At 38.2% G+C, this 21,297-nt stretch overlaps 1 protein-coding gene across 1 annotated transcript; it reads right to left on the reverse strand.

The window, feature by feature from the left end:
* Positions 1-335: 335 nt before the first annotated feature.
* DNAJA2 (DnaJ heat shock protein family (Hsp40) member A2) lies at positions 336-17,376 on the reverse strand. Its single transcript, XM_027867690.1, has 9 exons — positions 17,222-17,376; positions 15,289-15,348; positions 13,992-14,215; positions 11,159-11,239; positions 10,898-11,031; positions 9,631-9,827; positions 2,858-3,002; positions 2,556-2,683; positions 336-2,210 (listed from the first exon to the last, which is right to left on the reverse strand). Exons 1-9 carry the CDS (start codon positions 17,297-17,299, stop codon positions 2,022-2,024), a joined length of 1,236 nt encoding a protein of 411 aa, XP_027723491.1. The 5' UTR covers positions 17,300-17,376; the 3' UTR covers positions 336-2,021.
* Between the last annotated feature and the right edge of the window lie 3,921 nt (positions 17,377-21,297).

Below are 21,297 nucleotides of genomic sequence, written 5' to 3' on the forward strand. Positions count from 1 at the left end.
GAAAATAAAGATGTCACTAGGTGGAGACGAGTATGTTGTAGCTCTGAGGTGGATGGCCAATAGGAATGCACTTATATAGGCCAAGGCAAGACAGGTAAAACTAGTAGTTTAGTTTAGCTGGGACATATAATGTATTTGAGGGAATAATAGGAAATTATTCTCAGAAGACTGACCAAAGCAATTCATGGAAACCATCTGAGAAGGCAGGCCATCTGTATAATTCATTCATGTCCTAATGAAATTGCAGATCTTAAGTATACTAATACCTCGAATTCTGTCTTTCACACTACTTATCTTTACCTGGGTAGGAGGGTGAAAGAAAGATTACACTGAAACACTGTTTTATAAACCTTTATTGGAAAGGCCACAAACTTTAATATTAAGTCACTGTATTTCTTTTGTTCAGTGCTTGTGGGGAAGTAACCTTGGATACAAAAATTACTTTGATGATTTCTAGCCAAGGCTGGTTTTATTTTTTGGTACAGTGGAGGTTGTTGGGTAATAACTTAAGTCTCACAGGCCCTGATTATTGTCAGGAATATTTCCCTGAAATTTTCACTCCTTCAGATTTTGCTAAACCTTGGAATTAATGAATCCAAAGTCTTGGTTAGCCAGGCTAATGGATGGCATAACACATAATTCAACAGTTTCGCTTTGTTTCACCTCCTTTCCTATGTGTCCCATTTACAGAAGCTATTAAATGATGTAACAGATAATTTGACTTCTACCTTTCCCCCCTCAAATCAGTGTGTTCAATGAACATCTACTTGGGAGTAAAGGAAAGATCAAAGGGTAGAAAGAACAGAAACAATAACTTCAAAACATTTTTTACACCTTCATGTTATATAGTTTTACCCGATTTCTCTTACACCAGTTTAACCTTCTTACTTTTCTAAAATACTAGTAACAATCATTGCTCCCCCAGTTTCAAATACTCAACTGAAAGTGGAAGACAGATCATTATTAACTTACTTAACACTTATGAATACAGCACTGTAATAGGTTCTATATAGACATGGTTCTACTACTGATTTGCTGTAATCTTAACCTTAGTTGAGCCCTATAAAAAGGGAGTAAAGAAAGGCATTAGCCTGGCCAGCATTGCTGGGAGGATCAAGACTTAGTGGTTATATAACTTAGATATCCTTGGCTGACACACACTACAAACTCTCACTTTTATATCAATAAAGCCTGTTTCTACCAAAATCCGACTTTTATCATTTATAACTACAAAATGGGCAGGTGCTTAGAGCACAACAACTTTACACCAATGGGTTTTTTTTAAAGGGCTGTTTAAGAAGCAGAACAAATATTTTTCCTCTCAATGTGTGTGCATCCCTCTAAAAATGTGACACATGGGAATAATTTCCACCAACTATTTTTATTACTCAGTTCAAAAACTTTCACAAGATGGTAAAAAAACAAAAAAAAAAACAAAAAAAACTAAAACCAAAACAAAATGAAAACCTCCCAAAACTTTACAACCATTTCCAATGTAGTTTTTCCATTGTTCCCACTCAGCTCCAAACCCATTGTGTGCAAAGCCCATTGACCATGCATCTAAATAATAGATACAGGCTATGAAATTCTTTATTCTTATTCTATTTGTAGCAGCTTATGCAAGTGCAGCCAAATACAAAGCCTCAGGACAAATTGTACACAAACTTTACAATGTAGGAGTTGAATTTAAAACAGGAAACAAAATCTACACAACTGTAAAAATCAAGCACGGATACCAGTACTGAAACTTAGAACCCATGTGAAAGGGAATCTTTTCCTTTCAAGTGCTTTATTCTGCTACAGAACTGTCAAAATGATGATGTAAAGCTTTGTGGTTAGTTTAAATTATACACTCTCTGTAGATACTATAACCAATTTAAAAGTTACACATACAGCAATAGATGTCCATCAGTTCATCTGGATTGCTTAGACAATCCAGCTAGATCGCTGAAAACAAATCAGGCAAAACTGGAAAGTATTTCCTCTTGTGCAACTTTTCTTTTTCTTTTTTAAAGCAATGTTTACTGGTGGGCACACTGTACTCCAGGTCCATGATGGCTACTTTCCTCATCGGAGCTGTCATTATAAGCCTCCCTCCTCTGACCACCTGCAGAGCCTCGAGTGCTGTCAAACTCCTGAAGATCTACCTCTTCTGTATCACCAATCACACTAGGAACTTCAGGTCTAGCTGGAAGAAGATCTTCAAGTTCCTTAACAAACAAAACAAAACAAAAACTGTTAAGTTCTTCAAGGTGACAGCTTCAATCTTCTTGTGGACATAATCTAGATGGAAGGCCCTACTAATGTGATAAATGGGAAGGGATTGACTACTGATCTTGAATAGAGCTATTCCCAGTATAAAAACCCACCAAGCAGGAATACAAACACCCAAACACAGATATTTTATAAGCAAATCATGTCAAGATAACCAGAGATTTTCAAAATCTTGGCATTATTATAAATTCAGCAACTAAAACTACTAAATAAAAATAGCCTTGTATCATTAATGACATAAATATCAAATTACTACTTAAATTAGTTGGTAAAACACTTACAGAAAGTTTCTCTGGGCTAATCCAGTTGTTTTCAGGAAACTGTACATCAAACTTTATGTAAAGATCACCTTTTTCAAAGGGATTACGATACTGTGGCATTCCTTCTCCTCGAACTACACGGACACAGCCTTTATATTTGGGAACCCAAAAAGAAAACTGTAAATCAGTATGTTACTCAGAAAAAGAATTAGCTTAACATGCTCCAGACATATTTGCCTAGTTTTTAAACTGATGAAACTACACATTGTTATTAACACATCAAAACCAGGATTATATTTTGTTAGGTTTTTAAAACAAAATACCTGGCTCAATTACTTTGCCAGGTGGATATTTCACCACAATTTGACGGGCATCTAGGTGCTTAAATGTGAACTGAAATCCACATAGTGCTTCAACAAGTCCTATCTTGTGTGTCATATGTAAATCATTGCCATCTCTCTGGAACACCTGTGGATTGAAAAACAGGGAGAATAGCTTGACTATTAATTGTAGAATCATAGGCTAGTATGTATATTGAAATATATCAATGTAGGGACTACCAGGAAAAAAATGCTCTGAAAACTTTCATTAATGTTTCGGGGGTAGCTAGGTGGCACAGTGGATAGAGCACTGGCCCTGGAATCAGGAGGACCTGAGTTCAAATCCAGCCTCAGACACCTGACTCTAGTTGTGTGACCCTACGCAAGTCACTTAACCCCAACTGCCTCACCAAAAGGCAAAAATAACAAAAAAACACAAAACAAAAAAACCCCAACAACTTTCATTAATGTTTGGTTAGCATGGAGTTCAGTGTATCAAAAACCCAGATGCCAAAAACCCAGTGCCTCTTTGCCTGTTGTCCTCAGAGGCAGAAGAAAGCACGACTTGAAGCAGGTACCTTTATTAGTTAAGCATATGAGGATCTAGATTGAGCTCATCATCGCTCAATTCATCCTAATTAAGCTCTAACAAGTGGTTCATTCATTTCTTGAAGTTACAGAAGTTACAATTCTGAAGCAAGGTAGTGAAGGGCTGTATTTGTTATCATTTACTTTTTTTTTTTTTAAATAGCAGGACAGCTATGCCAGTTTTTCTCAGGTTCCCTGACCTGGGTCCTTGTATAATAACTAATTGTTCAACACCCATGTGTCCAGCTTTATATTCAAGCCACTGTGGGGATTAGTGAGGACAGGGTGTGACACACTGCCCTGCCTCGAAGGAATTCACGCTTCTGTGTGGGAGTTGGTTAATAAGAACTGGACCTGAAACAAATAGAGAATGAGCACATGACTATATAAGAGCTAAAGTGTGTGGTACAGATTCCAAGTAATGAAGGAAGTGAAGAAGGGAACCAGCAAAGGCTAGATGACAGGGGAAAGTGTCTCTTACAAGAAGGGACAGGATTGGGACCGGAAGAGGACATTTTAGATAACATGAGGAAAAGCCAAGGCAAGACAGCAATTAAGATGTGTCTAGAGACATTTATTAAGAATATATTCCATGTGTTACTGAAGAGAGAGTGGAGGGAGGAGAGATAATGTAGAGAAGGTGTGATTTATGGAGAGCCATGAAAATTTGATAGAAGAGTTTAGTCCTGAAGTGGTGAAAAATAGGGAGCCAAAGGTTTCTGAGCAGAAGTGACAGAATAAATTTGTGTATTAGGAAGATTCATTTGGTGGCATGATGCAAGACAGACTGAAGGGAGAAAAAAGCAGAAAGGGCAAGGAGGACATTGCAATAATATAAAGGTGGAGTATTAGGGGTCCAGTCTATTGTCAAAGGAATGTAGGAGTTTCATTTTATCCAAACCACCAATATATCATCATGCTGACCGAAAATTTCAAGGTATACAAGCAGCTGGGGGCACAGTGCATTGAACACTTACCCTTTTTTTTTTGGTGGGCAAGATAATTGGGGTTAAGTGATTTGCCCAAGGTCACACAGCTGGTGAGTATCATGTGTCTGAGGCCGGATTTGAACTCAGGTCCTCCTGACTCCAAGGGTGGAGCTCTATCACAACATGTAACTTTAAATCAAGAAAACCTCAGTTCAAATTCTGCCTCAGACACTTACTAGCTGTGTGACACTGGGCGAGTCATTTAAACTCTCAGTCTGTTTTCCTCACCTGTAAAATGAGACTAATAGCACTTACCTAAAAAAAGAGTTGTAAGGATCAAATAATATATCATATAAAGCACTCTGCAAACCTAAAAATGCTATATATGTTAGCTATTATTTTTATACAATATATATTTTGAAAGTTAACACCTGCCTTGTCCCAAATTCTTGTACAAATTTGATTTTACAACTTTTGTGAATAATGAACAAGAGTCACTGAACTATAAACTACAGTGGATAGGTACATATTAATCAACAACATAGGGCAATTCGAGAAACTCTGAAATAATAAATAGCAATAGCTAACATTTCCTTTGTAATTTAATGTTCACAAAGCATTTTATATACATTTTTATTTAGTCCCCTCATGACCTTATGACGTAAGTACTACAGATATTATGCCCATTTTACAGAAGAGGAAACTGAGATTCAGAAAGGCCAAAATGACTTGTTCATAGTGACAGATGGGATTCAAATCCAAATTTTTCCTTATTCCAAGTTCAGAACTTATACCACCAAATGATGCTGTCTCTGAAACATACCAAAATGATCTTTGTTATTAGCCATTGTCTGAAATCTTCACCATCTGCCCTTTGGGTTAGGAGATGGATTAGAGAGGCCCTCATTTTAAACAGAAATATAGGCAGATCCCAATTTACAAGCAGGCTACCAAAACCCAATTCATAAGATTGTTTGGAATGCTGAACTCAATTTAAAAAAAAAAAAAAAAAACGAAAGCTATAAACGGTCTGGTTAATCTATAACATTAGTGATAGGGGACTGGACCTAATGATATTGGTATAGGGAACTATATACAACAAATACCAATGTTGATTAGCTTCTTCTCTTCAAGTCTTACTTAGTCTGAAGAATTATAAGGGGTACTAGAGTTAAACAACTTGACCAGGAACATAAAGACAGTATTGTCATCTTGAACTTGGTGGAACTTGAATTCAGGTCTTTCTGCCAGCTCTTTATGCACTATTACACTGCCTCTCATGCCACAGGTGAAATATGAAAAAATTAGAAAACAACAACATTGCTGTGTTTTTAAGCACAGAATAAAATAAACTGGCTAGAAAAAAATTTATCTTGAATGCTAATGCTTTGGGGAAAAGATTTAAATTAGAGAATAAGGTAGTGAATGGACAGTGATAAAGGAGTCACAGACTCTAGAGATATGGTTTTGCTATTGCCTGTATCATGTATCCCCTTGGACAATTCCTCTTTCCCAGGACGGGCCTCTGATTTCTTCTTTATAAAATAAAGGAGTTGGACTCAATTTCAAAATACAGTTCATTGCCCTGCCCTCCCAATATCAAATGGGAGGCTTGTATGTATGAGTGATACAAGTGCAAGGAAGGACATATAAGGAGCAAGTACAATGCTAATCCAGTGAATGTGCAATCTACCTTGCTTCATATATCCCTTTACCTCCCTCACCCTAGAGAAGCTGTTGGTTTGAAGTAGAAAATTTAGATATTTTAGTATAGTTTGGGTTGATCAATGCTAATGTACAAACCACTTTGAGCTTCTGGTGTGTGTAGGAGGAATAATGTTTGGCACTACAAAAAAGTATCAACAAAATTTCATACCTGTACAATACAAAATATGGGAGTTCTGGTGTGAGAAACTTTATTTTTTTACCTTTTTTAAGTTTTAACTTTTGAAACTTTATGTGAAAGTATATAAAATGTAGAAAGTACTTTAAACCTGAATTTTATTAGTATTTGTGTCTTCTGAAAAAGAAAGTTGTTTATTTCACTTTATCCTGTTAGCAGGATAAACTGGAGAAATAGTAAGCATATGGCATTTCTGAAAAACTTCGAGAAGAAACAAGGGAATATCTCTTGGTCAAAGCATTGCCAGCTCTTGACTATTTACACTATTTTAACAGATGCAACAAAATAGCATATTTTGAAAAAACATTTAAAATTTTATAGAATGTATTATCTGATGTTTTGACAGCAGACTTGGTAGGGTATCATGGTGGTACTATAAAAGAGTGCTAACAGATGTTGGTTCATAAGTGATAGTACATCCATTAAATGTGCTTTTCCATGGCTAAAGACATTGTCTTCTAAGCTAAAAGGCTAAATAGCTTGTGTTCACATTTTCCTTTCAACAGCAACTATTTGAAAATGATAGAGAAGCCATGCTTCTTATGTGCATGGAAAACAAATCCTATCAAAAACATTTAAAAAAAAAAAAAAAAGGCAATTGGGGTTAAGTAACTTGCCCAGAGTCACGTAGCTATTAAGTGTCAAGTTTGGTCTGAGGTTGGATTTGAACTCAGGTCCTCCTGACTTTAGGGTCGGTGCTCTATCCACTGCGCCACCGAGCTGCCCCCATTTTTTTTTTTTATAAGTAAATAATCTCTAAGAGATATTCTAGTTTGTTTTTGCTACAACACAGCATTCCAGTCCTGGAGGCCCTCATTACTTCCGGTCTCACAACATAACGTAAGCAGGCCCTCTTCTCTTTATAATACTATTTCAGTTGGTGATCTCATCAGTTCCCCTGGGCTCACTTAATACCTCTATGCAGATGATTCTCATATCTACCTATTTAGCCCTAGCTCTTTGAGCTAAAGTCTACCATCACTAACTGCTTTTTGGACATTTCAAATCCAAAATGTCCAAAACAGAACTCATGATCTTTCTACCCAAATCCTCCCCTTTTCTGAACTTCCCTATTATTGTTAAGGGCACTACCATTCTCCTTACACCCAGGACTGAAACCTTGGTGTCACCCTTAACTCCACATTCTCACACATCCCACACATTTAATCCACTGCCAGATATTATTCTTTCTACTTTCACAATGTTTCTCGTATGTTCCCTCTGGTCCACTTACACAACTATCACTCTAGATGAGGTCTTTATTACTTCTCATCTGAATTATTGCAATAGCCCTTCAACAGGTGTTCCTGCCTTAAGTCTGGTACTACCCCAATCCATTCAGCTGCCAAGATGGTTTTCTTAAAGCATAGGTAGGTCTCATCATGCCACTCCCCTACACTCAAAGTCAGTCCAGTGGCTCCTTATTACTTCTAAGATCAAATATAAAGTTCTGTGTTTGCCATTTAAAGCTCTTCATAACTGGATCCCTTCCGACCAGCTTACCTTTCCACTTTTCTTACACTTTAATTCTCTCCATGCATTTACAATGGCCTACTTGCTGTGCTCTCATAATATCTTCCACCTCAACGCCACTGCCTGGCTATCCTATGCCCGCTATACCTCTGCCTCAATTTCCCTGTCCTCCTTCAAGATTCAGCTCAATCTCACTTTCTTCAGGAGGCCTTTCTCCATCTTCCACAAGCTGATACCGCCTACCCCTCTGAGATTAACTTATATTTAGTCAGCATAGATTTTGCATGTAAGTAATTATCTACATGTTGTCTTGTCTCCCCCTCTTTGGAATGGATAATTCTTGAAGACAGGGATTATATTTGCCTTTCTTTGTATTCTTAGCATTTCCTGGCACATAATAAATGCTTGCTGACTGTTATGAGCCAGACATGAAAAAACTGCATCAACATTAGATACATTTACAAGACTTAAGATAAAATTCCCAATGTAGCAGTGGTTAGAAGACATAAAAGACAATTTACAAAGGAGACAATATAAACTTAATCACATGAAAAGATGCTCCAATTGCCTAATAATCTGAGAAATGCAAATTAAGACTTTAAGATATATTTACTAGAATGGCAAAACTAGAGAAAAAAAGGGTAAGATCTTAGTGGGATGATGGGAAAAAGGCATGCTAATTTGTTGGTGAGACTGATGTAAAAACTCTGAACAGCAACATGAAATAATTTCAAAATTGTGCATACTTTCAACTCAGTGATAAGTGTTAAGACTATCTCTAAAGAATCATGAAAAGGCCCTACCTGTACAAAAATATTTGTATTTTTTTCTGAGATTAGATCAACCCATAGACCCAACCATTGGAGAATAAATAAATCATCCTGAAATTATTACAGTGCTATGAATAACAATAACTATAAAGCACACAAGGAATTACATGAAGTGTTATATAATAAGTGAAATAAAAACCAGGGTCAAAGGAGATAAAACTTGTAAGGCCCAAAGTGGCTAAAGAACAGAAGTATTTTCTTTGCCAGCTCATTAACTTATATTTGCCTTGTTAAAGGATAAGGGTTTAGGGTAAGATGTCACCTCTTGATTTGTCTGATTTTTTTTTTTTACTGTTGTTGTTAGTTAAGTTTATGATGAAAAAAAAAAATTGCTACTGCATGTTCTAATTCAGTGTTCCGGTTTCCTCAGAGGGTGAAGCTGAAATAAACACTACAATTTAGACAAACTGCTCAATTTCCCTTTTACTGGTTTTGAATAGAAGGTAACAAGAAAAATAAAGCAAACAGGTATGTTTTAACAGTGCAATTTACTTTATCATTCTCTTAAGTCAAAATTCAGGGTAATCTTTATCATAACCTTCTCTTTTGTTTTCTACTTCAGAGATTTGGTTAATCTCCTCAACAAGCAAAATCCTGCCATTATGAACTTTAAAAGGCAACTTTCCTCCTACTTACCATTATGTTTGTCTTAGTCTAACAATGCAAATAAGACTCAAACTAGATATGGATGTAAGATGTGACATCAGGGTTTCATTTTTGAATGACTAACTTAATTTTTAAAAATAACTGCTAAATGAACACAACATACGCTTGTTTAATTTGCACTGTACTTACAATTCAATATAAATGTATTAAACACCTACTTATTTAGCACTAATGGCAGCCATTAATGATGACAGCTGAACTGAGGTGCTGAGAATAACCTATCACCTCAAACTGAAACTATCCTCCACACTTTCCCCAAGAGGAACCATTTGTCAATTTCCCCTTAGGCTCAACCAAAATAATTTGGCTGCCATAGCCACAATTTGTTAGAGAGAAAACTAAAGTGCTCAATGTCACAAATCCAGTTATACCAATTAAAGAAATTACCTCATGCTCCTTCTCTTGTAGCAAAAGAACAATGTCTCCCGGTTCCACTCCTGGGGCCTGGTCTGCTTCTCCAGTAAAAGTAATTCTCTGCCCATGTTTCATGCCTTTATCTACATGGACTTCAAGAATCTTCACTTCTTTTATCACCTTCTTTCCTTCACATTTTTTACAACGATCTTTCTCATTAATTACTTCTCCTAGAAAGATTGAGAAGGAAAAATTGCTGAGAGTATGAAGGAGAAATATTATAGTATTTTTAAAGCATGTATATATAAATAAATTATTCATATTTGTGTTAGTTTAAAAAAACTACAAACCTTTGCCTGGAGTTTCATTTTACAACACATGTTCTGTGTTAAAAGGTTGCCATTGTAGCTATCAAAGAGAAAGAAAGACACACTCTACTGCCTACCACTGAGGACTGAGTTATACTATGATGTACGGGAAATAGAAAATCTTCCTCTGGCTTAAGGACCCCTACCCCACCACATTAAAAAAAAAAAAAAAAAGTAGTTACCTACCTTTATGTGATTTTTTTTTAAAAAGACAAATCAGTAACCCTAAGCATTTTTAAATAGACTTTTTTTTCAATGAAGGAAAATCCATTTTATCTCCCTTATCCTCCCCACTCCCCTCAACCCTGGAAAAAGGAAAAAAAGCAACCCTTGTTACAAATGTGAATAGGCAAACAAAACAAATTCTACCTGGTCAAGTCCAAAAAATTAATGTCTTAATCAAGACTTAGTCTATCACCTTTTTTCCTTCAGGAAGTGGGTATGAATATTTCATCTTGTAACCCTAAGTATTTTAACCATAGGTAGAAAATGTAACTTTGTCTCCACCACTAATATCCTTCCTAGAAGTAAAAACTAATTTTAAATCCTCCACTTATCTAAGTATTAACTGAATCAATTTGCTGTCACTCACTCCATTCAAATAACCTTTAAAATGAAATGGAAGAGTGAAATTATTCTAGGATTTGCACTTCAAGAAGGAAGTAGAACTGTTTATCATCCATCTTACTGGAGATGAAACACCTCAAATCAGTTTAGAACACACGGTAATACAGTCATTTATTTTGTGGATGAAGAAAGGATTATAATACTATCTATTCTTCTTATTAGTAATAAAGCTGCTTATTTCTTATGTTTATAGGCAAACAGGTAAATAAAAACACTGAAAAAGAAAACAAAATGATAGGAACTCATTCCACTTGCTGTTTCCAACCCTTTTCAACAAAAGCAAAGGAAAAGAAGTATTGGCATACCTTCTCCATTACAATCGGAGCATACTGATTGCATCTGCTGTACCATCCCAGGAGCCAGCTGTCTTATCATTATTCGTACACCTCGACCCCGACATGCACTACACTTCTGAACAGCTCCCGTCTTGCCACCTTGGCTAAAGATAAAGCAAATTTTTTAACGAGACTTAAAAAAACAAAAACACCCATGGTATAGGATTTTGATGTTATTAAAAGAACTGAAGGAAATCTTCCTAATAAGACAAAAGAAAAATATATACTTACCCACTGCATGCACTACAAAGAACATTTTTGCTAAGTTGCAGTTTGGTGGTCTTGCCATTATAAAGATCTTCTAAAGACACCCTGAAAATGTAAAAATAAAATTAAGTTCAACTTCCAGCATTGCTGAATCAGCATAAAGCACTATGAACGTCTTTTCACATCCAATTCCACTAAAACTTTTTACAACAGAGAATTACTAAGTAATCCTTTTAAAATCAATTCAATTGATGTTTTATTTTTGTGGCTAGAATGTGAAGCTGATTTTTTTTTTTATTACCAGTGGAATATGTTAAGTAGGACTTCCTATATATCAGAGTATAAAGCCAAGTTCTCTGGTTTCTGTTCCTTTAAATGCACTGATAAGACTGTTGTTGACAGGAACAAAATTCCACTAAGGCTAGGGGAAGAGGTGGAGAGGGAGGGGGCCCTTGAAAGACAGATACGGGAGGCTTAGTGGCCCTCGTCTGTACTATAGAAGATACACAGAGTCACCTTCTAGATTAAGTAAAGCAAAAAGATGGCAATTTATTCCATCTCCTGTTTTCCAACCCTTTTCAACAAAAGTACAATAGAGGAAGAAGGCATACCTTCTCAAATTGCAAGCAGAGCACAATGCAAATGCTGTACTATCACTGGAGCCAAAATGGACTAACTCAACTTTAGGACGCCCATTCTGTGTTTGAGCTATTCTGATTGGTGAGTCAATGAGGGCAAACTCAATCAGTTCTCTATAATCTACGTGGCTCCAGACCATGTTTCTAACCTTCCGCTTTCACCATCTTTCTTCCCATACGAAATAATCATTGTCCTCTCCTTGCTCTGGGAATGGTAATCAAATCAATACTTTGGTTGCTTCTGGAAAGAGTAATCAAATCAATAGAATCCTCTCACATCCCTGTGGCTTTCAAACCAAAATATCATTCCTTGGCTACCACTTCTCATTAGACTGTAAATTCCTTATGGGAAGAGATAGTCTTTAACTTTATTTTTATTCTCAGTAATTAGCACAGTGCTCAGCATAAAGTAAAGGCTTAATAAATGTTTTTCACTCAAGTAATGGAAGAAGCCTTTGAAGACTACAGTAAATATGCAGTTTTCAACAAAAGAGAGTTCCACACTCTATTCCAGACAATTTCAAGCTAGTCTTTAAAAATAATTATAAATGGACAAGCCTTTAGTAAAAGTAAACTTATAATACATGAGATGCATTTTTACCAACTATGTCCTGTCAGTTTTTAAGGCTGAAAAATTAATCACTCTGCAGTCAATTTAGTGATCGGATAGAATGGTTGTCACAATGGAGGATCCATCTGACGCCATACTAGGAAACTTTCTAGCTTGACAGAATCCGATAGAGTTGTACTCTACTTGGAGAAACCAGAATGGATCACCACCACAAACCCCACAGAAAAAAGTAGGACTTTAGTGGAGGAATTAAATTGGTCCTAAATGATTTACTCAGTTTAGTTAAAAATTATCAATACATTCTAGGGATCCCTGGATAAAACAATTAGTAATAATATTTTCAGTTAATGACATCTTTACAGCTCAGACAATATTTTGTATTTTAAAATAGCTAATGGTTTAAAGGCAAATTTAAAACATTACAAAGAAATGTATTGTATCCACGTTCTTCTGTCTCCAAATGACCTTAACATTACAACTAATAGAGGAAACTAAACATCTAAGATGGTACAAAGAAATCCTAGTCACAAACTTGGAACCACATAGATACACGGTTTGTTCTAAGAAAATGTAAAGGAACCATAAAACCAAAAGGTACAGTATATTCACTCATTTGGAAAAAACCAAAACCCCAAACCCTACAACACTCCAAATTACCATAATATCACAACTGAAGCAATATTCAAGATAGCACAAAGAAATCCTACTCTCACACTTGGAAGCTGTATAGATACAAAGGTTTGATCTAAGAAAATGTAAGAGAAGCTTAAAACCAAGAGACTCGGTATTTTCAACCATTTGGAGGAAAAAAGCATCTTGACTGAGATAAAAATGAAGTTTAAACAAAAACATAATGACTAAATTCATACCTCACTGGGATAGAACATAAAATTTTCATATGGTTTTCCCAAAAGATTAAAAAAGGAAAAATACATCCTTTAAATCCAAGTATTTCTTGAAGATAAAAGACAAAAACTGATTAAGTTCACATAAGATTCCATTTTTTCTTCAAATGTAAAAGCTAAGTACTGGAAACAGATAATTAGAGTTCCTAATTTTGTGAAACTTAGAATTTCTATGTTACTATGTAACATTTAACAGGTAATAAAACCTTCTATGTTACATAATGTGAAATAGCCATTTTCAAATCTTAGAGGACTTCTAGGTTCCAAGTGTAAGATCAAGGTCAGAAACTGATCATATGCTGGCAGGTGAGTGTAGGCTAAAAGCCAACATACTCCACCAGAAACCAATTTAGGGGCTTATGCTAAGGATCAAATAATCTGTGATTTTACTTGTAAACAAAACCAACCCTCATATGAAAGTCACTCAACTTGATGGTTTCTAACCAGAGTTAAAACAAACATTTAATTACTTCAGAACAAAACAGCCTTGAAGATTTAGGTCACATAACAAGCAGCCTCAGAAGCACTCCACAAAAGCACCTTCCAACAAAGTGAAAGAGACTAAACACAGATTAAAATCTGAACTAAAGGACAGCCAGGTACCTTGTATAATAAAATCAGTTTCATGGAGGGACCCATATACAAAAAATACTTCTTCTGATACACACTAAAACTTTTATAGGAATAATTTTAATTCAATGATTATATTAGTTACAATAATTGGGTCATAAAAAAATACTCACTTGAGTGGATGCATCATGTCCTCACCTCTTCTTCTACCATTTCGACTTCTATTTTGATTACCCATAAAACTGAACAATCCTCCACCAAAAATGTGAGAAAAAATATCATCCATGCCACTGCCTCCACCACTACCTTCTCGAAGGCCTTGTTCTCCATATCGATCATATAATTCCCGTTTCTCAAGATCTGATAAAACTTCATATGCAAAACTTATTTCTTTGAACTACAAAAGAAAATAAAAACAAAATGAATTTTAGAGCTGGAAGAGATCTTAGAATTTTTCTATTTGGTTGCAGAAACAGGAGTAGAAGGTGGATCCTCTAACTTTTTTTCAGGCCTCTCTATATTTTATCTGACTGTTTTCTCAGTCTTTTAGAAGAAAAAAAAAACACAACCAACTCTCCATTATTCACGGTAATAAGGATTAATGCTAAAAATATTTTCATTTTGCTTTGTATTTTTCCATTGCAGCAAAATGACCCTATCAATTATATTTTGCTTTGGCTAACATTAAAATCTATTTATATTACTGTCTAACCACACACTGACAGAAGTGGTATAGCAATCAACCTCTAATTAAAAACCTGCTGCAGTGTATCCAAATACTGTTAATCAAAATTTATAGCATTAAGAACTGGAAATAATCTAAGTTATCTAACCCAAGCCTGTTATTTTACATGAGGAAACTAAGCCCCAGAAAACTTAAGTGACTCACCCAAGGTCACACATATCTAAGTCTTTCCATTATACTATAATGTGTTTCTGTATTTTTGCTTGTGCTGTTTCTCATTTTAGGAATTGTCTTTCCCCACCCACCAAATTACTGACCAACCCTTTAATGTCCAAAGCAAGTATCAATGCCTTATGGAAAACTTCCATAATTCCTTCCCTTCAGTAATTACCTTCACCCCACCTCAGATCTAAAATGATCCTTTTCTTGAAATTCTCATGTACTTATGCATTATTTTATTTTAGGTATTTTTTGTGTGCCACCCCATATAGACTGTAAATGTCCTAAGGACAGGGACATTTACTTTATGATGATAACTTGGGGGGAATCCAAGAGTCATTAATGTACACAATAGCCTCCAAAACAGTCTTAAAATCTATAGTAACAGAAGCTACAATTTTTTAGATTAATTATTACCAGTCTTACCTTCTTCAACCCATAATGGGACCTAGTTTTGCTAGTATAAATAAGAAAAGATTTCTTTTCAAAAGGAGCACAATCAATTTAAGTTTTAAGCTAAACACCCTGGAAGATAAAACACAAAATCCCAAATATCTAAAACTTACTTTGTCCCCTGCGTTTGGATTCTTATCAGGGTGGTATTCCTTGGCCAACTTTCTATAAGCCTTTGAAAAAGGACAACAAAAAGTTACTCATACAAATAGTTAAGACTATTTTAACTTGCACTTTTTTTGAGGAAGAATTTTAAGTAAAAAAATACACTAAGTTTATATCCTAAAGATATACCTCTTTTCCACTAGGATACTTATTCAATAATCAGTTTCAATATCATTTGCTTATGTAACCAAAACATCCCACAGTTACTACTACTGTTGGAGTGAAGAGTTTAAAAATGAGATACAAATAATACAGGAAGAAGAAAATATAATGCAACATTGTTTCAGTCTCTCACTTATTCCTGAGTGCTTTATTGAAAAGGATCAAGAAAAAAGTTTCCCATCATTTACGTAAGTGCTAATAGTTAATGAATATTCAGAACGGATTGTAAATAGGCTCAAGAAGAAGTCCAAAGCGCTGCCTCGAGCGCCGCCCCCCCCCCCCGCCCCCAATACCAGGAACAGGGCAAAACGAAACTACTAAATAGGTTTACAACTAGTTTTCATACAGGAATGCTCCGGGTATTAAATCATATTATGACCTTTGGCTTGGTAGAATTCGAAATACATACTAAACTATATGGTTAAACATATTTTACTAAAGCTTTCACGCAGAGAAATGAATTATATAATAGTAAATCACTTCCGGTAAGGTGACAGGAAGCCTATTTTCACAGATTTTACTCCCAGCAGTCCTCAGCCTTATTGCCTAGGGCAATTCCATTTCAGCCAGCCCACTAATTTTGATACTACGTCCAAAGGATGCAGTGAGGATTAATTAAGTATCCTAAGTGCTCTGAAACCCTCAGATGAAAGACTGCAGCACTACAAGTAAGTAATGAGGTTTCCCATTTCTTTTTTTTTAGTGAGGGCTTCAAATGTTTACTTCAGAACAAATGCTAATTTCATACCAGTACATACATACAATTTGAATGACCAGGCTTCACAACAATGCACCCCAACGTGCCCATGTGCTACGCCCCAGTTTAGTCACCCATGCCGATGAAGCCTTGCATGTTACGAAGCAGCAACATCGGCCGTGAAAACAGTTCTCACATCATTCACAGCTGCTCCAATGTCAGCAGGAGCTCGGGGCCAGCTGATGCCAGGAGCCTTTTCCTAGCACCGGACCTGAAGTCCTCAGCCCTTAGGACTGGAAGAGGGGAAAAGGCCACCGATGACACAGTGGAAAGATCCTTTCCCAAGTAGCTTTCTCCCTCATCCCAATGCACACACCCCATTTATCTGTGGCTGCTTTAGTAAGGACCGGGTAAAGGCCGGGCCGAGGATGCACCCCTGTGCATTGGTTCAACCTGTTTTTCCAGGGGTGGTGACCTCGGCACCGGGATGCGAGGGAGGTGGGGCGGCTTTCGGGGCCCGCCACAGGGCGGAGGTTTCAGTGCCTGCGCCTCGGGGGTGTTCCTTGTTTAGGGGAAGGTAAAGTCTGAAAAAGCGAGTGGGAGGCCCCAGGACGGCTCCCCGGGGAGCCACGGCCTGCATTTCCGCCCGGCATCGCTGCTCCCAAGGTCAGCGGGATGAGCAGGATCCCGGGGGTGGGGGGGTGGGGGTGGGGGAAGACACCGGTGCGACAGCGGCAGGAAGCCGGAGGAGGAAGGGAGCCGCCTGGAGGCCGAGGCCCGGGCGCCGCATGTGGGCCCCGGCCAGGCCTGCCCCGCTTCCCCCGGCAGGCCCCTGCGCGGCCTCAAGCCTGGACGCTGTACAAGCCCTCACCGCCGGGCCGCTCTCCTCGCCGGGGCTGCTCAGCCCTAAGCCTGCCCCACGCCTGGGCCCGAGCCCGAGCCCGAGTCCCGGCCCCGCGCCGCCCGTTTGCCGGCCGGCCGGCAGGCCGGCCCCGCGCCGCACCGCCCGCGCATGCCGCTACCTTCTTCAGCTCGTTCTCGCTGGCGCCTGGAGGGACCCCGAGGATGTCGTAGAGCTTCGTGTCGGCCACGTTCGCCATCGCGGGGCAGAGGGCGGGAGACGGCAGAAAGCGGCAGCGAACGCGGGCCCTCAAGAGGCGGCAGCGGCAGCGGCTGAGGAGAAGGAGAAACGAGAGGAGGAGGAGGGAAGAAGAGGGGCTGAACTCTGACCCCACGTACAACGTCGGAAGCCAGCTCCACCCCCTCAGTCCCGGACGCAGCGCGCAGCCGAGCCCCTCCCATCGGGGGGACGGTTGGGCCCAGCAGTTGGACGGCTAGCTCCTGGGGGCGGGGAGGGGGAGCCGGCTTGTGTTGGGGCACTGGCTCCTCCGGGCTGGAGGACGAAAATGTCCCCGAGGATTCTGGTTGTTTGTTTGTTTGCTTTTTGGTCCTGCGGGGCAAAAACTGGGAAAAACTTGACAGTGACTTCAGAGCACCCCTCAAACCTGGAAATCCTTTCGGTCACGCGTCATGAGAGCTACGGGGGACTTTGGAAACCGTCTAGACCTGATCTCTCGATTTACAGATAGGGAAACTGAGGCTCGTAGGAGGGCAGTGTTTGACCCCTCCTGGAATCCTTCCAGGTTGTGGTTTATTACGGCTGGAAGGTATCTTAGGGATGCCCCTCATTTTTACTGTCTTCCAGACGTGTGATTTTATCCATGTGGGGACATCACTGATTAGCAAGGGCAACTCCCCTCTAGCTTGTAGTGGAGAGTTAGTTGCGATGGCCCCACAGTTGATGTGAAAGGCAGGACTTGAACCTTGGTCTTCAGGATTCCAGACGCAGCCCTTTAGTCACTAGTCCACGCCCCTTCTTTTACCGTCATAAGTCCTTGCTGTCTCTCAAGTTGTAAATCACTTCTTGTTCATTTTAATTTTTTTTAATGGACTGCTTTTGTTTATTTGCTGCCCCTTCTCCATCCCTGATGACACTGTTTTGTTCACCTCTTGCCTTATGGGACGCCCCTATTTCATTATCTAGTTGGGGCTTTCCTCAGTCCTTTCTCACACCGGACACCTCCTTTCCCTCCTCCCACACTTAAGCCTCACCGTTCTCTGGTCTTCCTTTTCTCATCTCCCTCCCCCCCCCCCGAATCTTTTTGCCTCTTGATGTCTTGTTCTCCTAACCCTCTGGCAAAGTTATTTTCTGTCTCTTTCTCACTACCTTTCAGATTGAAAAGAGATGGATTTTGTTTTCTATTGGACTTAGTTTTGTTCAGTTTTTGAAAGGCGCCCCCCCCCACTGTATATTGATTCAGTTTTACCTGCGTTAAGAAAGAGTGTGAGGAAGTTACTTTCTCAATTCTAAAATTGTGGGTTTCCTAACTCTAAAATGTATTCATAACTTCAGGGTGGTTACAGGTAATATAGTCTTCTCCTTTGTTTCATTGTAGCCTACTTGGTTATCTGTGAATAATATGCCAACAATCTTTGTCTTAGGATATTGAGGCCAACCTTGTCTCCTTTTGAATAATAGTGTAATTCCACTTCAGTTAAACCCATGTAGCCTGTTGGTTACCATGTACCAAGTCAAAGCCATTTATGCACTAACCACTAAACTTTTTCAACTATTTACTTTTTGTCTTGAGGTACCTCATCGTTTTTAGCCCCAAATTTAGCCTGTGCAATTAAAAAGAAAGGCCTTTATCTCACTTGGTTTCTGGCATTGTAAAATGCTGAGTCACAGTGCAGCTGAGGACTGGATAGTTCTGTAAGTGATTTAAAGTTCAAGTTTAGAGTCATTTCACATTTCTGCCAGGTTTATTTTGTTGCTTCATTTCTTTATGTATTTATTTAGGGGATGGGAATGGGAAGGAAAAAGAAGGGTATTGCAACACTTGCAAAATGTTTGCTTATAAGTTTAGTCCTGAAGCATTTAGTGCTGAAACATTTAGTTCCTTAAAGGAGTTTTTTATATACCTGCTTCCAATTAGTCCTGGACTGGAAATATTGCTTTTTGTATTTCAGCAACAATTCAGAGATAAGGACAAGGAAACTGAGGCACTTATCTAGTATCACACAGCTAATCTGTGGAGCTAAATTTGAACTCAGGTCCTCCTGATTCTAGGTCCAGGGGCTCTAACCACTTCGATGCCTAGCTATGTGTGCTGCCTCTTCTCTCTTTTTTTCCATCTACCTACCTCCTTGTCTAATCCTATGATGAAACCATGTATGTACTTAACAGCTAGTTAATTAGTTAGTATTTCAAAAATACTATGCTGGTATTTAGCTATATATTTACATTTCTCAGATGAGATGATTTATGTATAAAGCTTTGCAAATCTTAAAGCGACATATAAATTAAGTTTTCATAATAAATTATTTTGATAACAATTTTTAAAAATGCAGTATGGAAATTTTTAAAAATGCAGTATGGGAGGGGGTTTTTGTCCTGAGTATGGCAAGACTGTTGATTGAAGGCTGTGCATTCTATCCTAAATGGGAAAGACAGAACAATATACTTTTCTCTCTTGGCCACACTAAACTAGCATTGAGGCAGAAGTTACTTTGGCAATGCCAACTCAGAAAAAGAATGTGAAAATAATAGGCAATGACAATGATTGAGTTTATGTTTCAATAGCTAAATTTGACCAAAGATTAAACCAAAACTAACTTCTTATAGGCATTAGATTCTAAAAAGCCCTTTTATTTCTAATATGAGATATCAGATCTGCTTCCCTGAAGGCCAATTAATAGTATATGCATCAGTACTAGATTTATGATCCTAACCAATTTTCTAAATAGAAATGAAGAAACTTTTTGGTTGTCATCAATACTTAACTTGAAGAGTATGTTAGGTAGCTGTTTGAGAATGAAATTTTTTCCTATACAATATTATTAATCTTAATAAAACCAAGCTGAAATTGCTGGCCACAGAAACTCAGACTATCTACTAAAGAGCCGTGAAAGGTTGTGATGTGTTGGCTGTGATTTGATGATTGAAGGAATTACCCATACTTAAAATCATGGATCCTTGGAGTCTTGAATTAAGAAGGAAAACACCAGTCTATAAATTTAAGACTATGTCTATGAAAAGACAAACTTCTTGTTTGCAAAGGCAGTCTGACAAAGTTGAAAATGCCTTAAGAAGAGTTACTGACCTTTCAACTTTTGTTTGTTTGTTTGTTTGTTTTTTGCTAGGCAATGGGGTTAAGTGACTTGCCCATGGTCACACAGCTAGTGAGTGTTTTGTGTCTGAGGCTGGATTTGAACTCAGGTCCTCCTGAATCCAGGGCCAGTGCTCTTTCCACTGCACCACCTAGCTGCCCCGACCTTTCAGCTTTTAAGAGATCATATTCTTTCTCTTTATACCATTCTCCAAGTCTGAGTTTGATTTTAAAATAACTTGATTCATTCTAAAGAAAATTTCAAATTTCCTTTAAGTCAATCAATGAGCATTTGTTAAGCACCTGCTATGTGCCAGTAGGGTAGCTAGGTGGCACAGTGGATAGAGCACTGGGCTTGGAATCAGGAAGACTCACCTTTCTGAGTTCAAATGTGGCCTCAGACATGTACTAGCTGTTTGACCCTGGGCAAGTCACTTCACTCTGTTTGCTTCAGTTACTTATCTGTCAAATGAGCAGGAGAAAGAAATGGCAAACCATTCCAGTATTTTTGCCAAGAAAACCCCAAATGTGGTTAACAACTGAAAATGACTGAACCACAACATGTGCCCAGCACTGTGCTGTACTGAGGCTATAAAAAGAGTCAAAAGAGATTCTTGCCCTTAAGAAACTTACAATCTAATAAAACATGCAAACAAATATAAAGCAAGCTATACAAAAGATTAATAGGAAATAATTAAGAGAGGGAAGGCACTTAAATTAAGAGGGGTTGGGAAAGGCTTCTTATAGGAAGACAGGGAGGTTAGTAGTCTGAGTGGAGGAGCGAGAGCATTCTAGGCATGGGGCACAGCCAGAGAAAATGCCTGGTGTTGAGATATGGAGTGCCTTGTTTGTGGAACAACCAGGAAGCCAAAGAATACCTGGGGTGGGGGGTTGGGAGCAGGGAGTAAGTTGTAAGAAGACAGGAAACA

The sequence above is a fragment of the Vombatus ursinus genome, unplaced genomic scaffold, assembly GCF_900497805.2.
Source record: "Vombatus ursinus unplaced genomic scaffold, bare-nosed wombat genome assembly UNPS02014786.1, whole genome shotgun sequence".
NCBI lineage: Eukaryota > Metazoa > Chordata > Mammalia > Diprotodontia > Vombatidae > Vombatus > Vombatus ursinus.

Bases quoted from the DNA above. Each gene is read 5' to 3' on its own strand.
- DNAJA2 (XM_027867690.1), bottom strand. From the start codon at position 17,299: ATGGCGAACGTGGCCGACACGAAGCTCTACGACATCCTCGGGGTCCCT. The intron at 14,216-15,288 runs GTAAGTTTTAGA...TTTCTTTTGTAG, and splicing joins ATCCAAACGCAGGGGACAAA to TTCAAAGAAATAAGTTTTGC. The intron at 11,032-11,158 runs GTAAGTATATAT...CTTTATCTTTAG, and splicing joins CTTTGTAGTGCATGCAGTGG to CCAAGGTGGCAAGACGGGAG.